The sequence below is a fragment of the Camelus bactrianus genome, chromosome 3 (assembly GCF_048773025.1).
Source record: "Camelus bactrianus isolate YW-2024 breed Bactrian camel chromosome 3, ASM4877302v1, whole genome shotgun sequence".
NCBI classification, from domain to species: Eukaryota; Metazoa; Chordata; class Mammalia; order Artiodactyla; family Camelidae; genus Camelus; species Camelus bactrianus.
In genome coordinates, this window is record NC_133541.1 from 26593212 (window position 1) to 26619544 (window position 26333).

At 44.1% G+C, this 26333-nt stretch overlaps 1 protein-coding gene across 3 annotated transcripts in view; it reads right to left on the reverse strand.

Moving 5' to 3' along the window:
• The window catches only part of CAPSL (calcyphosine like), a 50431-nt gene that overhangs the window by 3755 nt on the left and 20343 nt on the right, over positions 1–26333 (reverse strand). For 2 of the 3 annotated variants that reach the window (XM_074357063.1, XM_010955535.3), the window contains 4 exons: positions 10668–10804; positions 9058–9235; positions 8559–8768; positions 4052–4155 (listed from right to left, as the gene is read on the reverse strand). In XM_074357063.1, coding sequence (XP_074213164.1) covers positions 4054–4155; positions 8559–8768; positions 9058–9235; positions 10668–10804 — 627 coding nt within the window. In that variant the 3' untranslated portion in view covers positions 4052–4053. Of the gene's footprint in view, positions 1–4051; positions 4156–8558; positions 8769–9057; positions 9236–10667; positions 10805–21614; positions 21634–26333 lie in introns of those variants that run through there. The other variant, XM_074357066.1, reaches the window with a different exon arrangement.

Consider the following 26333-nt stretch of genomic DNA (forward strand, 5'->3'; position numbering starts at 1 on the left):
CCAGAACAGAAGAAAAGAAGCCCTGACACTTTGAGATGTTCTTTCTGGGGGTCACGAGGTCCATGATCAAAACCTCAGCTGCTGGCTGGATGCTCATATTTGCAGTGGGTTTCTTCCCTGAGGAGCACCTTCCACTCTATTTACAAGGGAAAATACTGGCTCTGGTGAAGCAGGTGTGAGAATGAAACAAGAAGGTTGTGCTATTCTCAGAGAGGAAGAGCTGTTTCACCACAACCTCTCACCGCACCAACTGAGATGGCAGAAGGAACTCTTCTCACCCAGCGCAGTTCTCAAAACCCCCATCAATCATGTGTTTATGTTTCTTTCAACAGATTTCACCTGTCATCTGTTTCATAACATATAATTTGGGGGGATTCATTTAGTGCATTTTTTAATTATAGCAAAAGAAATCACCATCTCTATCAAGGTTTATGTCATTTTCATATAAGCAACTTGGAGGGATATAACTATGCTCAGAAACACGGCTTTCAAAGACTCAGTTACATGAAAATATCATCACATGGCAATCTATCAGAGCCTTGGCACCTTTGATTTTCCCCTGAATCACAAGCATTTCTAAGCTTTAAAACTTTGCTGCGTCTTTCAACAGGCTCTTTGTTTAAAAGAACAGACTACAATTTCCAGGAAAGCAAGTTTGCTGACTCATCTGAAAACCTGGAATTTGTGAAGTTTTTTATTGTATGCCCAAGAGACACATGCATAAATCCCAAAAAGTATGCTACTCCAAGGGTGTTAGTAGAATTTCATGAAGAAAGAGCAGCAAGGCACCCACACACCATGCAAGAATGAATACATCTGGTTAATTTCACCTCCATTTGATTAAACATCAGCAGAATCAATTGCATCTGTAGGCAGCCTAATGAGGCTCGAACCATGACCTGCCTGGACCCTCGTGGCTCAGTGAGGCGATCCACACGGGCCAGGAAAAGTGAAGGGCCAGACGGTGATCTACCTCCAAGAATAGAGGGGTATTTTTCTTGATTGTCTACATTCCTCAAATTTACTACAACATTCCTCAACACACCACCATGTGAAGGGTCGCAGTCATCCTGCTTCAGAAGCTGGATGGGACTCAGAGAGGGGAATTTCAGTGCCCAGTTCCTTTCCTCTCTGATCTCTTGCAGACCGTGGGCAGTTAGGGTGGTCTGAAGGCCAGCAGTTTTGTGGACACTTGTTCTAGTGCATTGCCTATCCCCACAACCTAGACCAGAACATGGCACATGGCAGTGGTTCAGGAAATATTTTTTGATGAGATGTATTTTCACCCTAAAACCATGATGTATGCAAAGCGAATCTGCAGACCCCCTTAGAGGGGATCCAGCTCTGCCTTGAGAGCTGCTGTTATGGTATGAAATGTGACTCCAAGCTCGCCAACAAACCACAAAGACCCTTAATGGTCCTCCAGGGTGCCCCCTGGGTCTGGGAAGAAATCCGATTAAAGTTTAAAGGACTGTGAAAATCTGCCCCACAGGCTGGCTGGAAGATTTCTGCCTCAGTCTGCAGTTCAGCTGACGCATCTTGGGTTTCTCCGTCGTCCTCTGAATGAAATTCAGGCAAGGTGTACACCAGCTCTTGAGAGTCAGGGTCTCGTCCGTTCTTGCCTGGGTTTGCCTTTGGGGGGGTTAGAACTTCAGATTCAGTACTGATACTGGTGGCTTATTCTGACCAATCCTGCTTCTCAGAATTTTTATCTACATTGTTCCCGTTTCGTGAAAAGCTGCCAATTTCATCCTCTCCTCTTTGGCTTATTTATGTAATTCCCTATCTGGGGTCCAGGCCCAACAGGTGAGATGCTCCCAAGGGTTGTTTTGGAGAATTTTTTGTGTTTTATCTTCTGACCCAAGTGGTTACTTTTTTAATAAAAGTTTTTTTAATTGCAAATGGAGCAATGTCTCAAATGTCTAAGTTAAATAAACAAAAACTATACCCAGAAAAATATTAACACATGATTTTTTTAATGGCCCTTGTCTGTTCCTCCCACTGCTACCAGAAGGAATAGAGTTAAATAATGAGTGATTCCTGACAAGGGCAGAAATCACAGGTTAAGACTGAGAACAGGAGTGGGGTGATCGTTGACCATAAAGTTATTAGATCTGGTTTATGGAGTACGAGGGGGCCGTGGTGCGATCTTCGCTGCAGCCCAGAACCTAACCTTAGCAGGTGGTGATTGGATGTGACCAACTACACTGTGAGGCCTGGGTTATCTGAAATCTGATAGCTGTGCCTTGTGCCCCAATTAGACAGGAAGTAAGTACTACTGGGGAAGACAAAGCTGATAGCTGAAACCTACTCCTTCTGAATCACATGCTAATTCTATGGCCCCAGTGAAGCAGAGGCATGAGTCATTCCAGAATCAAAAACACAAATTATCTAGAGCAGTAGGCTTGAATCCTATTGTGCCCAGGTGACCGGGACCTCTCCTTGGTCACAATCTGCAAGGCGCAGCCTGCAGAAAACACGGGTATTTTTTTCTGTACATCCCTTCATAATTTCTCCTGGCTTCCTACATCATTTCTATGTATTTCTTCAAAATACTTGGCATTTTTGGACTGCCACCCTCTGCATAAGCCTAGATAATAAATCTGGTGGAAACCAACACTTGTGCAATTAATTTGCCAAAGAGCTAGCTTCTCATATGGCGATGCGCTCATCCTCAAGAAATATGTCCCTTTCTAGCCTGTCATCAGGAGAACTGAGAGTTTAGTTTCTCAACAACCAACAAAGCAAGGTGTCCTTTTTAATGATGACTATAATTCTCATCCAGAAACATGTTTTTGCAATTTTTAAATCTATGTGTACCCTGATCTCAACTTCCAAATCTGCAAACAGTAAACAAGTGAATTGGTTCAAAATAACTGTGCTGTGATCCTAAACCCAAAACCCCTTAAATATGTAAGATCTTAAAGGGGACCATTACCCCCAATACATCTCCCCAAACCAAGGGATGAGTGCAACCAGGGAAAGAAGTGACAAAGAGGAGGACTGTCCCTGAGTAACAAGGTAATTACCTCCAGCACCAGAGCCAGAGGGCTGGTCACTGTATTTTCATCTCTGGCCCAGTCACAGAACCCACAGCGAGAGCAAGCTATAGTTTCAATATCCATTTTCCAGCAGTGAGGGCTACCTTTGCTTAGAAGCCTTTCCTGGGGAGATTCTCACACATCAATGATATGAAACCAGAGCTTAGAGCTGGGAGGAGAAAGGCTTTGAGCCATGAAGTGTTAGGACGGAGAATCTGCTTTGGAGGGTACCTGTGATCCTAGTCTGTGCCCCACCCCACCTCTTGTGCATCATGAGCCAGCTGCAGAGAGGAGGGAGATGAATGTCCCATCAGCCCATTGGTGTGATCTGCCTACTCACTCAGGAAGATGTCCCGCATAAATTTGGAGAGCACAGCCCAGCCTCAGAATTTAACCACAGAAACAGTCCTGGCTCTACCGCTCAAGGAAATGGTCTCCAGTATCACACCAGGCCTTAAAATGACCCCAAAATGTCATTCTAAGTCTATTTGCCAAACTGAGGCTTCCACAGGCAGAGAAAATAAAGATTCAGTTACAGAAGTTGAGGCTAACGTGGAGTCTCATTCTGGTCCCCAAATGAGGACAAAGGCACATGAAGATTTACAGCCAGTCATAAAAATAGATGAATTCTTCCACCTAACAATGAACCATCTGATAGGAGGTGGAGGAACACTGGGGTACACGGCTGGGATTATAATTAAAACACTCAAACTTTTGTTAATGGCCACGGAAGAAATCAAAGGTTTATTTGACACCTATCAAATCAGCCTGGCTCTAGATTTACAGATCTTAGTTTAATTAATTCCTATTTTAGAGCTAAGGAAGCAGCCTCAGAGAAATCACAGTTAAATGCTTACTGTCTTTATTTCTGCCCCAGAAAATGCAGTGCATGTGGACAGGGAAGAAACACTGGGCTGAACATGAAATCAGATGTGATCCTGGTTCTGAGCTGATGTTTAATCACTTGGAGCCACATGGCAGCACTCAAGGCCCTGGTCCCCAGGACATACATTTAGAGCTTCCAGGCGGTTCTCATCATGACGATGAAATACACGTCAGTGTCAATGGACGCGCTCACCCCGGCATAGTAGTTCATGAACTCCTCGGGGGTCACCTGCAGAGGAAACGTCAGAAACAAAAACAAAACTTGTCTTCTCCCCATCTCAACGGAGGCCCATCTCCAGGACCTGTAAATGGCAGGGAAATTTCAGACAAGGAGGCTTTTTAGTGACACCGCTGAGGAACAGATCTAGAACAAGAGAAAAAGTGAGGTTGAGGATGGCCAGGAGCGGGTGGCACAGAGAGGAAGAGAGTCTTGAAAACTTGCAAACCGACCTAAATGGAAAGTGAGATGCAGGTCTCGTCTTTCTTTAAGAGCAGAAGCCTGTCTGTTCAGATAAGTGAGACTGAAACTCAGAATAAGAAACAAGCGTTCTGTAACTGCAGGGCACACCACCTGTCTGTGATGCGTCGCAAACACCGCCTCGAGTCCTCGTGTCAAGACAAGTACTGTTACACCTTTCAAAGGACAGAGCTCGGTCGTTGAGGGGAAGGAAACAGACTTCTAGCTAAACCCTCCTTGGCTTCATGCTCTTTTAAGATGCTCATTACTCATTTCAGGCACAAAGTGAGTTAAAAAGCTCCCCCCTGCTCCATGCTCTACCCCACCCGGGTTCTCTCTCCTCCCAGTTCCCTTGGAATATCAACTAATGTGTTTAATCTATGCTAGGATTTTATTTTACTTTCCTTTTAGAAAGAAGGAAAAAAGTTACCAATTTATTTTTTAATAGGTGAGATGTAGGCTCCAACTCAACCATACTGGCTGACATGATTAGTTGATTCAGGGAAATAACTGTCTTCCTGTTTGATCTCTAAGACCAGTCAGGTTAGCCCGAAGTATAGACCTGATTACATGGGAGGACTCACACACAGTAATGAGGGCTATTTGGGGAATTTATTATTTTCTAGTTAGCCCTCAAATTCCAGTGTTGTGAGGGAGTGGAAATATCACAAGAAGTGAAATCTATAAATAATTTAAAACCCCTTTCTAGTTCATAAGAGCAAACTTCTCTCCTACTGAGCCTTCGGGAACATACCTATCTCTTCCAAGAATCATACAAGCTGATTGACCCACTTTTTTGCTGAAATTATAAGTGAACAGAGAAAAAAGCCACAGGATCCTTAGTTCTCGCCCTGTACCAACCTTTCCCCCCAAACCCCAGAAAAGTAAACAGCAGTAGGAAGAAAGGCTTTGGACTGAGCACCTAATTGAACTGTGCTTATCAGAGTCTGGAAGTAGAAATAAATAATATATGTACACAGTTTTTGTTAAAATTAGAATGCCATTCATTTCTCCCCTCTCTTAAATATATTTCTGTCCTTTTTTGCATTCTCCAGTTATCCAGCCTTAAACTCCATCTGAGCTAATGCACTTGCTCGTTTCAGAAAAGGTCATCAGTTATCCTTAGGGACGTGTCTGTCTGCTTGTTTCCGGACACTCATATTGGGAATCGTCAGATCACAGGTGCTATGATTTCCCCTTTAAGTCTGCCCTCATCAGAGTAAATTACTTTTCAGTCATAATTATTGTTACTTAAGTATTTTGTCTGGCATTAGCAAAAATAAGAGAATGGACAGCCCCTGCTTTTGGGCTGGCCTCTTGCCAAAGTTACCCTTAACTAACAGCACAGTCAGCCCTGCACACCCACAGGTTCAGAATCCACGGATTCAACCAACCGTGTATTTTTTTTTTAATTCCAGAAAGTTCCAAAAAGCAGACCTTCAATTTGCCATACTCTGGCAACTATGTACACAGCATTTACATTGTAGTAGGTATTAAAAGTAATCTAAAGATGGCTTAAAGTGTAAGGGAGGGTGTACAGAGGTTATAAGCAAATATCACACCATTTTATATAAGGGACTTGAGCGTCCATGGATTTTGGTATCCTCTGCGGAGTTCTGGGACCAATTGCCCACAGATACCGAGGGAAGACTGTATCTATTTTGTGCAGGTGAAAATCCTGGATGGAGGCAATAGAAATATTTGAATCATGATACAGAATACAGTCCCTTTTCCTTAGTTCCAAACTGATTTGAAAATCATAAAATAAGTTTAGGTTGTCTACATACACTCAGTAACATACCTAAAATACTTTTAATTATTTAAAAAATTCTATATGATACCAATGAGTCAATGAAACTCATATCCTCTTAAAGGCTAATCTAGTTCTAAGAGGTTTTTTTTAAATTTTTAATTATAAAATAATGTGTAAACATGAAAACTTCAAAACCTATATATTAAAAAAATAAGAAGTGAAAGTTTCACCTAATTCAAGTGGGCTTAGGGATAGAATTAGGGGACTGTTGCAAACCCTGGTCACCTCTATGACTACTTGAGAACTTAGCCTAGGTTATTCAAAGTTCACAAATCTGATTATCCTTGGCTGGGGTGAATGAAAACTTTCTTGCATTATGCTGAATTCTGTCTTATTTGGATATCAACTATGTTTTTCAGCCATAAATGGGCATGTGGGATTTTCAGTGTAGAAAAGCTTGAATCACACATCACTTTTCAAAAACATTTTCATTATGTTTGTTGAATAAAAATCCCTGTACAGCCTTTGACACAATATCCAGTAAATAACAAGTGCTCAGTAAATATTGTCCAGATCCATAATTATGCTCAATGAGGTTTATGTGCATAATATATTTAGTCATTTACAACAGGTACTTCTGAATCTTTTAGAGACAAGGATCTCATATACAAATGTGAATAAGAGTCACCTGGGACACCTATTAAAAGCGTAAATCCTTGAGCTCTACTCCTCCCTAAAAAATCAGATTTTGCAATTTTTCAATGCAGCCAGCAATCTGAATTATAAATCCATAGCCCAGATACTGATTGTACACAGTCAGAGCTGGGGATTCATACAGGGTCTGTAAAATTCAGGTGACATCAAATGCTGTAACCGCTAAAATCCCCAAGAGCCCTTCTGAGTATTTGCAAGCTTAATGTGGTTTGTTAAGATAAATGTCAAAAGAAGCGGGGTGGGAACTTTAAATCAGCTGAATCACAACAACTGGCCACTTCGGCTTGGGTTAGAGAAAAGGGCGGCTGAGGTTTCCCCTGGCAACAAGGAGGAACCACCTGCAGAAGGGAGGTAAATACAGCCTGGGATCCCATGTAGAGCCGGGCTAATTTGGGGAAATGGCCGTTGACTATTCTTCCGCTGCCGTCTCAGACATCAAAGGCCAGCCACATGGGAGGAAAACATACGGTTCTGTTGTCTCTGTCCCTAAGCACTTGGCTGCCCTACAGAATCTAGGCTCTTTTTTTATCTACCTCCACACTCACTTCAGTCTAAAATGGAGGGTATTTCTCTGTCCCTGGCAGGAAAATGTCAGCAGAAAGCACAGAAGGTCTCCTTCCTACCCCTTCCTCCACTTGCTCACAGGACTTGCTGAGAAGTTTCACAGAAAAAGTCGGGGGGAATTCCCTTCAGGAAGGGAAAGCTGGTTTTCTCTTCCACCATCACAGCACCGCCATCTCTTCTTCCCGCCCACTGTTGCACTAATCCTTCCCGTGTGGCAAAGGGATCGAGAGTAACCCACCCCAGGGCTCTGCTTCTGCTGTCAGCCTGGGAGCTCCCTCCCCGCCTCACCATAGCCTTCAGGACACCTCGAAGCAGAACACCGGCCTGGGTTAAAAGTCCCGTGGAGGGCTGCTGTTAAAAGACAGATGACATTTCTGTCTCCGTCAGTCAGAGATAGAACTCCTCACCCTACCAAGCGATGCGTTTGTAAGGTGAAGATACCAGTTAGTGGAGAGAGGTGGTTGCTTTTGTTCTCCAGTTCACTGTAGTTTGGAAAATGCAAGTTAATTTCAATGCCTACCAAAGATTAAATCAGAATAAATTCTGTTATCTGGCATTCCCTTTACTGAACGGAGGGTATCTCTCTGTCCCTGGCAGGAAAATGTCAATAGAAAGGACAGAGAGGCCCCCTTCCTCCCCCCTCCTCCTCCTGCTCATAGGACTCACCATGAAGTTTCATGGAAAAAGTTGGCGTCTCCACGTACCAAAGTGTGATGACAAACGATGCTCATAAGGGTGTGTGATGGGCACTGTGGCATCCTGAAATGCCTTGTGAAACATGTTCCCCAAATTATGGTCTCGTTTTGAAGTTAAATATGTTTTATTATCATGGAGTTCATTGGAATGTGGCTAGCTGTGTATGGTAAATATGACAACCATGAAATCGAATGTTTAATCAAAATGCCCCAGTCTTCAGGTGATGAATATTTAGCTGTATGTAGATCCCCTGCCAATATATGTGCACAAACACACACACATATATATTTTACGTGTTCTCAACTTTCTAGATAGTCATGAAGGAAACATTTTACTTCCATTTATAACAAATATCGTGTAAGTATTTTTAAGCCTTTAGGCCTATTTCCCATTTACAATTATAAATTGGATGGAAGAAATTTCACTCAGATTAAGCTCTTTTACTCACCAATCCATCTTTGTCATAGGGTGAGTCAAAGTTATCCAGAAATTTCCTGAATACTTGCTCCTCCGTCCATTCTCCATTTTGGTACTTTGGATGGTGTTTTGCATTGTACACCTCACGAAGGTCTTCAATAGTTATGACGCCATCTCCAGTCTTGTCCAACTTTCTAAATGCTTGCATGATCACCTCTTTTCTGGCTCTGGACATTGGAGGCTAGATGCATAGGAAAAAGCACATCCACAGACATACACAAGCAGATGAGCTTTCCTTGTATCACCCGTGATGAAGTATCGTATTCTTCTCAATGATGTGCAACTGTTTGTGTGCTGTTAAATGATGCGTGTTATGAGATTGCTCCAAAAAATCCCTAAACCTGTACTCAATCTCCTGCCCTTCTCATCCCCAGTGTGCTAACGACTTCGAAATCAAAGCCTCACAATTGCCAACTCAAACCACGTGAAAGCCAAACTCGGGAGACACAGGGATTCATGGGGCCACTTACTCGTAATGTGAGGAGAAATTCATTGAAGTCTATTGTTCCATTTCCATCTTTATCAAACCTTCGGAAAAGCTCCTCTGCCTCTTCCTTTTCTATGACCACAGCATAATCATTTAACCCTTTCACAAATTCTTTGAAATCAAGTGTTCGATTGTTATTGTCATCCATAATTCGAAACACTCTAAAGATAATATACAGCGAAGAAAGAGAAGAACACACAAAGAACAAGGTATAAGCATAAAGATTTAAAAAGAAAACTGCTCTCAAGGTTTTTCTAAGTTTTCTCAGATTCTTCTCAGTATCCTCCTCCCAGCATTAGAGAGCCTCTTCCCAGTCTTCATAAAAGATAACAAAACTTTAAAAAAATGTACTGTATGATTCTAATTACATGACACTGAAAAGGGCAAAACTATAATGACAGTAAAATGATGAAGGGAAAGGGAGAGAGAATAGGTGAAGCACAGGGGATTTTGAGGGCAGTAGAACTATTCTGTCTGATACTATAATGGTGGATTTATGACATTATGCACTTGCTAAAGCCCATAGAACTTTACAGTACAAAGAGTGGGCCTTAATGTGTACACTTAGAAAAATTATATAACAAGTCAGGGGATTCTAGAAAGAAATGCAGGCTGTGACAAGAGAATCTAACTGTGTCATAGAAGTTTAAAGCAACTCACTAAAGGGAAGTGGAAGTGGGGTTTCAGTGAAGGTACTGATTTAAGTAACTTTGGAAATGAGTAGAGTCCGTAAGACTAAAAGCAAAAGGAACTGTGCAGAAGTGCTGTACTCTAGTTGATTAAGATATTTCTCATGGTGGCGTGAGCTTAAAATTTTGATATTGCTACCAGCACTGAACAACTGAGGAAATGGACAGTGGATGGTGGGAGCCAGGGCTCTGACTGTTGGAGTGAGAATTTACAGATAAGCAGAGGAGGAAGCTAGAAAGATCTGATCCATGTGTTAGAGAACTGAGTTGGAGACATCAATATGAACTCATGTTTAGCTTAATATAGACATAGATGACTACATATACATATATATGTACGCAAATATACACACACAAATACGTGTATATATTAACCTGTGTGTATAGATGTGTGTGTGTGTGTATATATACATATATATATACACATATATATATATATATATATATATTATATATATACACTTGTGTGTATGTGTCCCTGGAAGTAATGGGGACACAACTGCCTGCGAGCAGAATTCCAAAATCTGTAATTGCCTCTGAATGACAGTTCCTCCTCTCTCTTCTAATTCAGCCCCTACCATCACAGCTCTAGGAAGTGTCTCTCATTGCCCTGCTAGGTGTCTCTGGTACCTGGACACGTGACTCCCTTCACCTCCAGTTGTCCCAGAAGCTGCACTTTCTTGTAGCAGACAAGACATTCAGTCTTGCTGAATCTGGGGCTAAGAACCAAAAAATTGTCACAAGGGACCTCAGAGAGATCAATTCTGCCAAACTCTGTATTTTTACAAACAAGAAACTGAGACCCCAGGAGACAGTGACGTGCTCAAGGTCACACAGCCAGTCAACCTCACCTGGGGGTGCCCTGTATTTCCCTTCCATCCCCCCTGCCACCCAGGGGTCCTACCTGCCCAGTCCTTTGATGCCCGCGGAGCCCCTGGCCAGGCACTGCAGGCGGAGCCTTTCTATGGGATCGGTGGCCGTGGTGAGCTTCTTCTTGGCCTGGATTGCCATCTCTCTGTCATGGCGTGCAGTCCCTGCCATCTGAGAGAGAATCCAGGGCAAGTCAGCAGGGCTCGGGCCTCATTGCCTGCCTCTGGCAGGACAGGATGACAGCAGCCTCACTGAGAAGGAAATTCACAGCAGGCTCTTTCGTCCACTTCCCAAGAACAGTCTCAAACCTCCCAGAATTTCTGATGTTCAGCTACACCAACTCTGCCTGGCATATTTATTACTTAGTTATCTAGTCCTGAGAACATTGGATCTCTGTAGCCTGGACAATAGTTTTAAATATACAACCATTTCTCTCAAAAAACTGAAAATAGATTTACCAAATGGTCCAGCAATCCCACTCCTGGGCATATATCCATAGGAAACTCTAATTTGAAAAGATGCATGCACCCCAATGTTCACAGCAGCACTATTTACAATAGTCAAGACATGGAAGCTCTAGGAAGCTAAATGCCCATCAACAGATGACTGGATAAAGATGTCATATATTTATACAATGGAATACTACTCAGCCATAAAAAAGAATAAAATAATGCCATTTGCAACAACATGGACGGACCTGGAGATTATTATTCTAAGTGAAGTGAGTTAAAAAGAGAAAGAAAAATACCATATGATATCATCTATATGTGGAATCTTAAAAAAAAAAAAGACCCAAATGAACTTATTTACAAAACAGAGACAGATTTACAGACATAAAAAATAAATATGGTTACTGGAGGGAAAAGGGGTGGGAAGGGATAAATTAGGAGCTCAAGATTTGTAGATATTAACTAGTATATATATAAAACAGATAAACAACAAGTTTCTTCTGTACAGCACAGGGAACTATATTCAATATCTTGTAGTAACCTATAACGAAAAAGAATTTGAAAAGGAATATATATATGTACGTGTATGCTGTACACCAGAAATTGACACAAGATAGTAAACTGACTATACTTCAATTTAAATATATATATATATGGCCATTCCTTGATAAGCTTTTATCTTTCCAAAGCCCTCCTCCTATCATAAAAAATAAGTCCCATTTCTGTAATCTCTTTTTGGGCCAACTTTATATGCTTTATTCTTTTATTTAGAATTCTCCATATTCCCTTTGGCTCCAGATTTAACATTCTCCTCTTTGATCTAAGTATTGATTTTTGTTGCTTCTGTCTTTACTGAGATTCTCAACACTTGGGCCTTGATGGTTCCTCCCAGTAATTAGCATGTTTTCCCGGATTAACAGGTTAGTGTCCATTAACACCTACCTAAGTTCTCGGGACAGGAAAAAGCATTTAGACTCTCTCCCTTCTGTCAAACAGATATATTTTTCCTACTGTTTGGTTTTTGTGTTTTAAATATTCAGAAATAGGAGAGAGGTCTGGGAACAGTGTATCAACTGTCCTAACCCTGCAGGCAGGCTCAGGCTCTGAGAACCTGCACCACAGAGGAAAAGCTACCAGGCTGGGGGTCTGCAGACCCCGGCTCTAGTCCTGACTTCACTCCTGGTGAGATATGAGCAAATCTTAGGGCCTTGGATTCCTCCTCCTCTGTTAAATGAAAGGGTTGGATTACATGATCTTTAAATTCCATCTCTGCTCCAAAAAACACGAATCCTTATATGAACCCACTGACCAGCCAATGGAGGATTCTAGAAATCTTTTTTAGAGTGATTTGTGAAGAAAATGAGAACTTGACGGATATGCAAAGAACAGCATTCAGGGTGCAGGAAAAAATGGTGTTACTATGGTTCTGTCCGACACTTGAGGGTCCCCTTCCCCCTCCCCCAAGCGCTCGCACTTCTTCGCATCATCGGAGGGGACAACCCTCAGATTCGTGCAGTCTGAGGCTGCTCCCGCCAGCACAACCCATAAGGTCTCCCCCACAGAGTTCTCCTATTTCAGTTTAGACAGAGGGAATCTCAGACTGAGACCCGAAGCGAGAACAGATCACTCAGGGAAGCACGTGTTTAACGGCCTCAGGTCCAACTGCACCTCCCAGAGCCGCCGGGCCGGTTCCCCCCTCCTTGCCCCTCGCATGGAGGAAAAGAGGAGCAATTCTCCCTTCCCTGGGACGCCAGACACAGAAGGAGGCCTTTGCCTGTCTGGGGCCTGCTGCTTCAGTCCGCAGCGGGGAAAAGCTGTAAATTGAGTGAACACCTCCTCCCTCCCTCCGGCCCGGAAAATGGAGGTTCCCCAGTTCCAGAGGGCGGCTCACACCCTCTCGGGGCGCCTCTCCGCTCCTGGATGGCAGGTGCAGGGAGTGCCTTCAGACTCTCACCCTACGCGGGCACCTCCGCGCACATCAGTTGCCTTTTCGGCAGGCAGCATCATCTTTCTTTCCTCTTTTTTTTTTTTTTTTTTTTTTTTTAATTTTATTTTATTGAGTTACAGTCAGTTTACAATGTTGTGTCAGTTTCCAGTGTAGAACACAATTTTTCAGTCATACATCAACATAAATATATATTTTTTAATTTATTTATTTTGAGGGGGTGTAATTAGGTTTTCTATTTATGTATTTATTTTAATGGAGGTACTGGGGGTTGAATCCAGGATCTCATGCATGCTACCACTTGAGCTATCCACCCCCCGAACATACATATATTCACTGTCACATTCGTTTTCACCGTGAGCTACCACAAGACCTTGTATATATTTCCCTGTGCTGTACAGTATAATCTTGTTCATCTATTCTGCATATGCCTGTCAGTATCTACAAATTTCAAACTCCCAGTCTGCCCCTTCCCACCCTTCTTCTCCCTGGCAACCACAAGTTTGTATTCTATATCTATGAGTCTGTTTCTGTTTTATATTTAAGTTTATTTGTCTTTTTTTTTTTTTTTTTTTTTTTAGATTCCACATATGAGTGGTATCATATGATATTTTGCTTTCTCTTTCTGGCTTACTTCACTTAGAATGACATTCTCCAGGAGCATCCATGTTGCTGCAAATGGCATTATGTTGTCTTTTTTATGGCTGAATAGTATTCCTTTGTATAAATATACCACAACTTCTTTATCTAGTCATCTGTCGATGGACATTTAGGCTGTTTCCATGTCTTGGCTATTGTAAATAGAGCATCAATTTTCTTAGAACCTGCGTTTGCCTGTTACCAGAGCTCAAGCTGACAGTTCCCACGAGCTCTGATTCCTCACCCACAGCCACCCGCAGAGTCCTGTGTTCAGGATCCCTGGGCAAGGCCACCTCCTGCTCCCTTCCTCGTCCTCCTTGCCTGAGGCCTTCCTAGCCTGGACTGTACCCTGCTGGTGGCACCAGTCCAGGCCCCTCCTACATGGTAGCAGGAAGTAGGAGCTGGTGGCTGTCACCTGCCCTCCTCATCCTCTAAATCCACCTGGGGCCGCATGTCTTTCCTGCCCTTCCCACCACTCAGCGCTACTTGCCCACGACTGTCCCCAGCACCTCCCGTCCTCATCTCCACGACTTCTCCCCTGTCTTTCCCACCCTACCCGACCTGCCCTAATTTCCCACAGCAGCCACAGCAGCAGGTGGAGTGGGGAGAAAGCGAGGTCTGGCTCCCAGATCAAAGAGAGACAGCCAGAGACGGAAGCCCTGTGCATACCTCCAGGACTACATTAAAAGCATCAATCCCTCACATGTGTTTTGCTCCCACTGTGTGGTGCGTGTGTATCCAGCCCTCACAGAAACCCTGAACTTAACTGAAAACAGGGACTCTAACAGTCAAATTCATATACACTCATGTTCACAGCAGCACTATTCACAATAGGGTAGGAACAACCCAATGTCCATCTGTGGACAAACAGATAAACAGAATGTGGTCCATCCCCACTATGGATTATTACTCAGCCATAAAAATGCAGAAGTACTGAGAGCTGCTACCAGGTGGTGATGCAGTGAAAGAAGATAGACACCAAAGGTCACATATTGTATGAGTCCACTTACATGGGACATCCAGAATGGGCAAATTCAGAGACAGAATGCAGATTGGTTCTGGGGGAGGGGACAGTGGGAAGTGACCTCTTAGTGGGTACTAACTTTCCTTTTGGGGTGGTGACAATGTTTTGGAACCTGACCTAAGTGGTGGTTACACAATAGGGTGACTAAACTGGATATTTTTAAATAGCTAATTTTATCATATGTGAATTTCATCTAAATTTTTGAAAACCCTATAAGCTAATTACTCCTATGGTTCATCTTTCACAGATAAAGAAATTGGGGCTCACGAAAATCGGTGACTTGCCCAGGCCCCACAGTTAGCGTGGCTCATGGTAGGTAATTCGTGCACTATTAGGACTGTGGGACCCTGAAAGCGCCCCCCTCCTCTGGCAACTTGGAAACTAGGGCTTGTTTTGGTCAAGCAACTTGGCCCAAAGTCCTGGCCAATATGGCAACTCCGGGCTTCTGACCAAGCAGGCCTCTTAGTGCTCCACCACCTTGTGAGATATTGCAGAGCATTTCAGAGCACGATCTGATGGCACCCACGCACGGGCGAGCAGGGGAGAGTCTGGGAAGACACCCTGCCCATCCCACCTCTGCAGGTGACCCTACCCAGCAACCATGCAAGCAGTTAGCTCTGGAGTCTAATTTGATACATCCAGGAAAAAAAAATTACATTCTCTCCTGCCACTCACCCTAACATGGTACTAGAAATGCCCATCCTGACTACCCTTTTAAATCATTCAATGACCCAGTTCATCAACAAATAGCTAATATTTATTGTGTGCTATTTTCAAGGCACCAGTGCTGGAGTGGAAGCGAGGCCTTGAATGAATTGCTTAGAATCTTATATTTAAGTACAGAAGTCTCGTAGTTAAGCAGGGCAGAAAACAAAATTTGCTAAGAACTGGGAGCTTTGGGAAGAGGCACGATCCAGTAGGGTCTTGGCGTAGAAGAGCGATACTCAGAGCTTTGCATGAAGGCACCTGGCACCATGGCAAGAGTCTGTCCCCAAACATACGTCACGGACATCACAGCACTGAACAAACGTCCTTGTCTCGAGAAGACCCTCTCTGAGCATCGAGGAGCCCGCATGGTGACCACAGAGCACATCTAGCCAGGCCAGCGCAAGGCAGGGAGGAGGCTGCCGTCCAATGCACGTGGCCGCAGCGCCACCTCGTGTTGGCAGGGCGTCTGTGCAAGTCCCTGGTCCAGTTCTTCAACAAACCAATGTGGTAAGCTCGGAGCACTGTGCTAGGCGTGGGGGAAAGAGGGAACGAGACAGACCCCGCTTACAGTAACCCCACGGCTGAGCTGTGGGAACTCAGAAGACGGCGGCTAAGCAGCCTCGGAGTGGGGCTCTCTCAAGACTTGTCAGAGGAGGAGATGATGTATAAGCTTTGATCCTAAAGGAGGGTGGTAGTTATCCAGGCTGGGGTACCGGGATAGGAGAAGGAAGGCGACTACATTATTTCCCAAGTGCTACGGCCAACGCGAAAGGGAAAAGAGTATAACCAGAGAAATGCAAGTATTTTAGTGCGATTGAAGAGAAGAGGTGTGGGGAGGTGTGGGGGTGAGGAAGAGCTGCGGAAACTGAGAGGGAATTTGGAGTGGAAACTTGGAGAAAGATGAAACTGGTCAGATAAGCAGGCACCAGATCCCCGAGAGCCTGGGACACCATGCTAGTGAGTTTGGATTCTGTACTGAGAGCGACAGGAGACCACAAAGGGTTTCAAATGAGGCAGCGACAGTTTGCATGGTAAAAGACCCTCGGGATAAAGTGTGGGGGATGGATAGAAAGGTGGGACAGGGTGACCAGAAGGAGGTGAGGCCATGCTGGTGAGAACCAGGTGAGAGGCCGTGCTGCCTGGAAGGAGGCATTGGCGGTGGGGGCAGAGATCGGAGATGGAGAGTAACTGCGCGGATGGCTGAGGGAGGGGGTCCCGGGGCTCCATCCCCAGATCCCGCTTGCCGCTCCCCACCCCGCACCCTCAGTGCTGGCGGGAAAGGACGCACATGGGGCAGAGGTCTGGAGATTTGGGGCACAAGCTGTGTGGACCCGGCAGCAGCAAAGCCAAAGGAGATTTTGTGGTAGTGTTCACCAGGCCGCCTCACGCTGGTCCCAGCTAAGGGCTCCCCCATCCCACTGGTTGGGGCACAGCTGCCTGATCCTGCCAAAGCTCCCTGCCTGGATTGCGAGAACCGTTTGGAACGAGTTATGGAAAACTGAACATGCATGGAGGGCTGTCTCTTCATGATTCTCAGCTGAGTTCTTGGACGTCCTCTCGCTGAGTTCAGAAAAAAATTTGAGTTGAATCTTTGGGGAAGAAGGATTCGCTCAAGCCCCACTTTATTGCATAGTCTTTGGTTCCCTCTAGTGGCAACATGCTGAACTACATCCTCCCTGGTGCCCACACAGGCAGGGCTGTGTCCTCAGCCAACAACCACCAGCAACACAGAGGTGGATCTTAGATACAAGAGACCCTTTTTCAAAGCAGTGACTGGGGAAAAGTAAACCATCTCTAGACTTTAATCCATTAAAAAAACTGGTTATTACTATGTGGTAGGTGGCAAAATCCTATAGTTCCTCAGGAAGTTTTCCCTTAGAATAAATACTAGAATAAATACAGCCTAGCAGGTGACTAGGGTATCCATCCCCTCTCTGAGGCTGAAATGAAAGACTCAGACCATTTGAAGACAGTTGTGGTTTCTGCAGCAGAGACTGGGAAACCCCCAAAACGGTATGACAGGTGTGTATCTGTGTCGTTGACACTGTGAGAGTTCCTCCATCGAACCCATGTGAGCTTTATTCATCTCAACAGACCTTTAGCACCTGCAGCTGTGTGAGCGACTGCTAATTCTTCAGGTAATATTATTGAGCTGTGGTTCCAAATGGGTGTGATCTTGCCCCCGGGGAACTTTGATAATGTCTGGAAATGTTTTTTTGGTTGTCACAACAGGGGTGAGGGATGCTACTGGAATCTAGCGGGTAGAGGCCAGAGATGCTGCTAAGCATGTGAGGAGAGCCCTTGACAACGGAGAATTCTGCAGTCCAAAATGCCAGCCATGCTCAGGTGGAGAAGTCCTGCTGCACAGAAGGACCTGGGACCAGCAGGGGTGCCATTGGAAAATAAAGATGCCTCCACCCCATACACAGCAAATTAGCATCCCCAAGTATGGGTGCTGGGGATTTGCATTTTCACACTTTCAGGTAGTCTTCATGTGAACCTAAGTTTGAGAATCTCAGCTATCAGAGAGACCAAGTCACCCTCGCAGGGCAGGAGTAAGACCTTGTGGGGAAAGGCTAGAGAGAAGACTGTAACAACACGGGTAAGACACAGGCACGAAGGGAGGTGGTAGTGATGACATTAGAGCCAGGCCGGGGCCAAGCCCCTGCTCAAGGCTCACGTGGTGAGTCCCGTTGAATAGAAGCCAGCAGAGACCCAGAGAACCCGGTTAACTTGCCTCAGAATGTGCCGCAAGGCAGTGGCAGAGTCATGGCTGACCTCCACTTCTGTCTAAGTCACTCTGTTCCACAGCTACAACAAGTCACTGATCCATTGCTTTGGGAATTCAGAGAAGGCGCATGAAACGAGATGAAAGAAAGGCAAAGCTTCCGGGAAGAGATTCCTTGGAGTGCTGGGGGAATTTCACAGCAGAGGAGGGCGGGGACAGCAGGGCACAGCAAGCCACTCACAGGTCCTAAACCTGACCCTCGGCCTGTCACCTCAGGGTCCTTGCTTGGGTATTCAAAACTTTAAGGCTCAGTGTAAACTCCTTCTGGTCAAGATGAACAATTTCCCTTAGTCCCTTTTGAAGCTGTAGTGGTTTTTTTGTTTGTTTGCTTTGTTTGTTTTAATAAAGTGATTTACGAGGTGTGTTTTTCCCCACAAACTATATTTAAAATTATTTCTGCAATGTATGAATATATGAAACATCTGGGTTTTGTTTGTCTTGCCAACTTCCACGTAAGATTTAAAGTATGACGTTATTTACTCTATCTTTTAATGACACAAGTATACTGTGGAAATAAGGAGTCATTAAAGCCTGGCATCTTACCAAATTTCCTCCGCACACAAATGCATTTTCTTAAGATGTTTGAAATCCATGTATCAGCTGTCGTCAACATGCAGGCAGCCCTACAGCCCACCTCTGCTGACTCGTAGTCTCTCATTCTTTCCACTGATCTTTGGAATGTGAATTAATTCCTTGTTTTGATGTTCATGATATGGCACAATTAAGAATAATATTTCATAAACATCATTGTTATAAAGTGTTTATTTCATACATTTTCTTGAAATTTCATCTTATTCATTCGACCAGGGTTGAGATTAGGGCTAGGTAGGATACATGCCTAGGGCACAAGGTTAAAAGAAGCCCTAATGTGTCAGGATTGTACAAATGTAAACACCACACTTGCCCACGCCTGAGGGTGAGTGCCTCCTTAAATATTTTACCCCAGGCACCTACCTCATCTCACCCTGGTCCTGATCTTGAATTCAACATATATTTATTGAACACTTATGTGGATCACAAAACAGCAATGAATGAGATAGCAAAAGCCCCTCCCAGGAGTTCACATTCCCTGGGGTAGTTTTAACTTTGTTGAATTTGAATTATAGCTGATTTTCTAGACATTGCCAGTGGGTTGATTCCAATCTCCTTTCTCTGCTACATTTCGCTTTCAGTTGGGTGGTCATATGAATGAGTTCTGGCCAGAAACTCAACTGAAAGTGCTAAGGATTCTGGAAGAGCTCTCCCATCTCTTTTACCTCCTCTTGCCTTGAACAAAAATGCAAAGTCCAGAGCCGTGGCAGCCTTTCTGCAGTCATGAGGAAAGGGCCAAGGGCTCACAGGGATATCAACTTAAAGCACTTAAAGTCCGAGCTGCTGAGCCAATGTAAGCAGCTGCCTGACTCCACACTCCTGTCATGTGAGAAATATAAGCCCCTATTTGCTTAATCCATTGATGGTCCAGTCCTTTGTCACTTGCAGCCAGAATTATTCTATCTGATACAGCTGACCAAGCTTATTCCAGTAGTGTTTGGGTTGACCCTAGATATCAACATTGAGCTGGCTAAAGTACCTATCAATCCAGTCGGGGGGAACTCAGCTTTGCTGAGAAATGGGAGAAAAGAGAAAGTAAAATGCTTATCTCAGGAGGATTTCATCAGCATTTAGCAGCTTCTGCAGCATTTTTGGCTATGAAAGAGAGTGAGAAAAACTGCTTAGCATGATGTTCAAGAACCCATGTAACCAACCCAATGTGACGCAAGCCCAGGTTTAATAAACTCAGAGGCCCCAGAGCTAAGGGGTCCTTGTCATAACAAGGGTCCCCTGGGGAGCTCCTCTGGAGGCAGGAGCTGTTTAACAGCACTCTCCTTGCTGTCTCCTTCTTTATCCCGCTCTCCCCTTCTGCTCTGCCCTGAGTCTCTGGGGTTTTTACCAGGAGATTACTTGCAATCTATTCTGTTTAGGCAATCTGCCAGATCTTAAAGAAGCGGTGTAAGAAAATATCTAAACTACACAAAGGTAAAAGTGAGCAAAGCTTGAGCTGGGTCTGTGCACAAAATGCAAAAAAAATAAAATAAAATAAAACAAGGGGGGGGGGGAGTTGCGGAAAGGAAGAAAGAAAAGAGAAATAAAACGTTTCTTCCAAACTCCCTGGTTTCAATGATTACACTCTTAAAAACAACCAGGTAACTTTCAAATTTCCCATTTTTCAGGTGGCATGAGGCCTGGGCCTCAGTGATTTAAAACAAACTGCAAAGACAAACCCTCAGTGTACAACTTCCTCTGCTTTTATACAGGGCTGAAGCCACAGGTCTGATTACCATTTGCCCTTTTGCAACATTAGTCACCAAAATCACCTACTTAGTAATTATTTTGCAGTCATTTAAAATGCTCCTCTGGGGATCATTCATCTATTTAAAATTTATTTGATAGTCACTTAGGAACCCAGCTAATTATTTGCAACCTTTGTGTTCTTAATTAATACTTTTAGAAAACCAGAAAGTTCTAATGATTAGAAACCCAAAGTCAGAATGCTGACATCAGATAGGAACGTGTTGTCCAGCTACTCATAACAGAAACAGGTTAATTGTCTCTGAAAATGACAGAGGTTTACTTTCCTCTCATGTAAAAGAAGTCTGGAGGCAGTTCAGGTAGTTATCAAGGTCCTAAGAAACTACTGTCTTTCTACCTTACTATGTTTCTTTTTTCCTCAAAGTTGCCTAAAGTTACAAAATAACCAGAGCCGCTCCAGTCATTGCATCCACACTCCAGGCAGCAGAAAAGAGAAAGGGGTGAGGGCAAGAAGAATGCACTTCCCAGAAAAGTCAGCCTTTTGTAAAATAGATCCCAGAAGACTCCACCCAACTTTTTTTTCTTCAATCTCATTGGGCACTCCTGCAAAAGAGGCTGGTTCTATGGTCTGAATATTTGTGCCCCTCCAAATTCATGTGATGAAATCCTAACTCCCAAAGATGATAGTATTAGGAATTGGGGACTTTGGGAGGTCCTTAATCCCCTCATAAATGGGATTAGTGCCTTATAAAAAGAGGCTCCAGAGAGATCCTTCACTCTTTCCACCACATGAGGACACAAGAAGCCATCCATGTACCAGGAAGAGAGCCTTTATCCAACCATGCTGGTGGCTTGATCTTGGACTTTCCAGCCTTCAAAACTGTGAGAAATAAATATCTGTTGCTTATAAGCTACCTCGTCTGTGATATTTTTTATATATATATAGCAGCCCAAATGGACTCAGACAGCTGGGAAACCTAATTTTAGGTTGGGGACTTTGCCATCTCCTGGTCGGTCCTGTTTATAAAGAAGAGGACGAGACTGGCTTAAGAGGAGGCCACTGGCAGCTTCTGCCACAGTCGGCAGAAGAAACAGTCCTTCCAGAAAGTAAGAGTGTAACCATTTCCAGATCAGCTTACCCTGTAACACTATGCAGAGCCTGAGGCTTTTTTCAGACATACTGACCAACCAGACGGCCCCGGTGGAGGAGACTGAACTGCACCCCAGGAGCAGAAGTTAGCAGATTAATGATTTCTCAGCCCTCAACCTCTGTTCTTCCAAAGCAAATAAGATTTATCTTAACACAAGCAGTTATCAAGGATGTCCTGGGTTTAGGCAAACATAACCTAAAATGATCTAGACCTGGGGACGTCAAACCACAGCCCATAAGCTGAATTTGCCCCTCCACCTAGTTTTGTAAATGAAGCTTTATTGGAAAACTATCACACGTGTTTGCTTACATGTTTCCTGTGGCTGTTTTCACCCCACAACAGACAAGTTGAATAGTTACCACAGAGGCCTCCTGGCCATGAAGATTCAACTTCAAAACCGCATGGCCCCTCTGGGACCACACAGAGGTAACATTAGTAGCAAGAGGTGACACTTACTGAGCACTGGCTCTTTCAGGCTCTCTGCTAAAGGGGTAGCCTGTGTTATATAAATTATTCATTTATAGTTTGTTTAGAATAGAAAGTATGTCTGGTGCAACATAAGTTTTGACAATAACTCTGCTAGTTTAAGAAGTGCTTTTACATACACTGGAAATAACTATTCCTACTTCACAAAATAAGGAAACTGAGGTACAAATAAATTGAGGGCTTGTCCCAGTTCAGGGGTAAGTAGCAGAACCAAGGTTCTGAATGGGGTCTTCCTGTGCCAGCCACTCCCCAGGGGGCTTTTGTAAATTACCCACAACATTTCAGAAAATATTCATTTATTTAAACGAGGAACCACTGTCATCACCACATGTCATTCATACATAAAAACTAAGATAATCTTATTAGCGATATTGAGGCCAAAGAACACTAAGAACAACTAACATCGTAAGTTACTGGAGAGCTTCCACCCGTGACTTTCCTCTCTGGGAAGAGCTCCTGTGGAGGTCAAGGCCACCAACAGAGGTGACACACACAAAGCAGAGCTTCCAAAGAAAGTAATAGCATCTTTAATCCACCCCTCAGCCAAGGACTGTGCTGCTCACTCAAGTGACATTTTCCAGTTTTTGCAGTATTTGAAAATTTTTTAATTCTATTTGACTTCAGGCTATGAGGTGATATGATAGGAAAAACAAAATTGTTCTCAGACTGGAAGGAAAGCAAGATACTGGGGAGCAATGGAATTATGGCCAGGGATGTGCAAAAGATTCCACTCCAAAGAGTATCATGAATTGGCGGAAATGTTCATGGACATGGATGCTGGGCTGTCAAGAGAAGGTAGCGTGTGGCCCTTTCTCTAACACAGTAACCATCCTGTAATGCTACCATCTCCCAAATGCCAGCTTGTTTCTGAAATATAGAAAACTGCTCCTATGAACCCTGTAGGGGGGTGGGGTTTTTTGTACAAAACCATCTGAGATCAGAATAAAGAGCAAAATTTTACAAGGACGATTCACTAGAGTAACGTCTATTAAATTAACAAATTAAAGAGATGAAAGCAACAGTTGAAGCAAACTAAACACCCCTACTTCTTGCACCTATGCAGCCATCACCTTCACAAAGTACCAGGCAAGGTCCCAAGACCTAGAGCTCTTCCCTTGCAGAGACACCCAGCCTTTCCACAATTCCTTATTCCATTATAAATCTCCTCATTCTCATCAGTCTCTGAATTTTTGGATTATCTTCACGACTCTGCTCAATATTTGCCCAGACCCTTCCCCTGATCCATTCTCCATCCACATCTGTGCTACAGGAGGTTGACCTCTATGAACTGTATTAACCAGATTTTTTTGCTTTCAGACTTCCAGCTGGATTCACCAATGGGAGGCACCAGCAGGAGATCAGAGGGCAGGAGCAGGAAGGTTGGAGTCTTTTTGTCCCTGATTTCCTCTCTGCCAAGCCTCAGTTGCCAGTAACTGCACCCTTCCACCAAAGGCACCCTCCCTAACAGCAACACTCTTGCTGAGATCAGATAACTGTTCCTCCTCTTGCCCTTTCAAGTCCAAGGACAGCTTCCCCTCATCACTGTGGCAGCCTCGGGGTATTTCATCATCCCTCATCTGAATCCCTTAGCCCCGTCCACAGCTTTGTGAATTGTCCTTCAGTAAGCTTCTTTCTGTTACTACTTTTGACGGTGCCATCCATCTCCTGATGAGAGGTTGACTGGTACAATGTCTTTATCCAGCAGCTACCTGAACTGTTATAAGGAACTCTAGCCCACCAGCCTTCTCAGATGAAGATACTTCTTACTCCCAACGCTAAGTACTATGAAATCTCACAGCCTCTAAGATGCACCTGCCAGCTCCACATCATGACCCCTTCTCACATTCATCATTGAAGCACAGCCCAGCTGAACATCCTCCCTACATAAATCTTTCCCTCTGTCATTTCCTAAATCACTGAGACTCTGGGTCCTGCCTCAGAGACTCCCTCTCCATCCCAAGTGCTCCCATAAATCTGAGGAACCTTGAAGCTTATCAGGAAAACCCATTCAACACACAATCATGAGGTTCCTGGAGCTCCTGGATTTCTACCAACTGCATCTGCTCACTCTTTTCACATGGCTTTCCAAGACTTGCTCTTACATTCTGTCACCAGTCAAAGCTAGTCTCGTCTCAGAGTTCAAAATTCAACATCCACTCTCTTCCACCATTTAGTTTCATTCCTCCAACCACAGATGTTTGTGAGCTTATGAGACCTCTAGACTCTTGACCCTGCAGTTTCACCCCAGGTGAATAATTATCTACCTCATTTTCCTTTCAGGATCCATTTCCTTCCCTCTCCATTCTAGACACCTTAATACAAATACTGACCTCTCCTCCCCAGCGCCTTCTTTCTCAGCCCTCACTTGTCAATCTCCCACACTCCTTTATGAACGCCTAACTTGGCTCAATTTGTCTCAGTGTCCTCTCCTTAAAGGCAGGCTGTAAAGTGTAACTGAACAAATCCACATGCCAGGGTGGACAAGTGCCTTCAGAAACACGCAACTATACTCTTATATGACACTGGTTAGATTCTCCTTCCAGTCTTTTCAGAGGCTAATTCAAACCTTTGACACTCTCCTCCACACCTTGTCTTAAATTCATAGTAAAAATGGAGCCGCCAGATACGAACTCATTGACCCCACCCTCCTCCAAGTCTGTAAAGCTGTTTATCTCTGAGACTATCCTGACTTTGTCCTCCCCCACCAAGCGGGGGTGGTGCTGAATTTCCTCCCATCTAAGGATAATCTATCCACCTACAACATAGATCCCAGCCTCTCTGGGACCCTCAGCCATCAGTTACACCCTTTTCTCTCTCCACCAACTCCTCCCCTTAGTCCATGAATCTGCAGTGATCCCTCAATCCTAGACTCCTTAGCTATTACCCTTCAAAACCAAGCTGCTTGAAAAAGTCTCTAGTTTTTCTCCTGCCCTATTCGTACTTCAGTCCAGTGCAGTCTGGTCTCCACTCTGTCCCTCCAAAGGACATACACTCAAGAAGTCATTGCTAACCTGATTGCCAACTTCAACAGTCACTCTTAGTCCCTATTTCATTCCACCCAACATCTGACTCTATTGATCATTCCTCCTTCTTGAAACTCTTTTCTTTCAGTGTCTAGGAATCTAATTTCTTATCTCTCTTCCTCTCAGGACTGACCTATTTGGTCTCTCCCTTGCCTTCTGCCTGCTTTTGTAAACATCACTGTTTCTCAGGATTCAGTTATTTCTCCTCTTCTCACTCTCATAGCATCCCCTTAGCCATCTCAGCCATGTCCACTGGCATAATCCTGCTTCCCAAATCTTTATTCCAACTCATTCAGTCTCCTGAGCTTTGGAGCAAGATTTCAAATTTCCCACAAAACATGTACACTTTAATGCCCTCCAAACACTTCAAGTTTAATCTTCCAGATCCATATTCATTATCTTCTCCTCCTTATCCCTTGTCCCAGGAAATGGGAAGACCATTTTCCCATTAACTGAACATTATCTTAGACTCCTTTTCATTCTCCACATTGAATTAGCAGCCAACTGCTGTAAAATTTTGCCACCTTGACACCTTCTGAATCTCTGTTCCCTCCCTTGTCTCCATTGCCATGGATACCGCTTTAGTCAGGGTGGTCATCTCCAATTTCCATTACTGGAGGAACTCTTTAGGTGGTCCCTGCCACCAGTCTCACCCCTCCAATCTATCCTCTAGATGACTAGGAGAGCAATCTGGATAAAATGGAAATCTGAACTTCATATTCTACTCTAAGACCCCTTCGTGGCTCCCCATTGTGTATAGGTAAAAAGCAAACGCCTTAGCATTTGATGTATATGTTGGCTCTGTCTATCTCTCTAATCTTGTTTCTACTAATTCTTTACGCCTTCAGGTCTATTCTGCATCTACACCTTATTACATTTTCCAAACACATCCTGGTGTTCTGTATCTCTGCCTTTGTCCACACAGCCCCTCCCTTACTGGTCTGGAGAAGTCCTTCTCTTCCTTAAAGAATCCCTTTGGTGGAGTGGTGTAGCCACTCTCTCCAGAGTAAAGCAGCTTACATCTTCCTTTGTATAATCTGTGCAAAGCCCACATAGCATCTGCATGGCACTATGATGTCACTCTTTGCTTTCAGGACTGCCTCTCTGCTAGACTATATGGTCCTTAAAGGCAAGGGCTATATCCTTTGTGTCTCCTGTCTCATCATATCATCAGAACTTAATAGATGCTACCAGACTG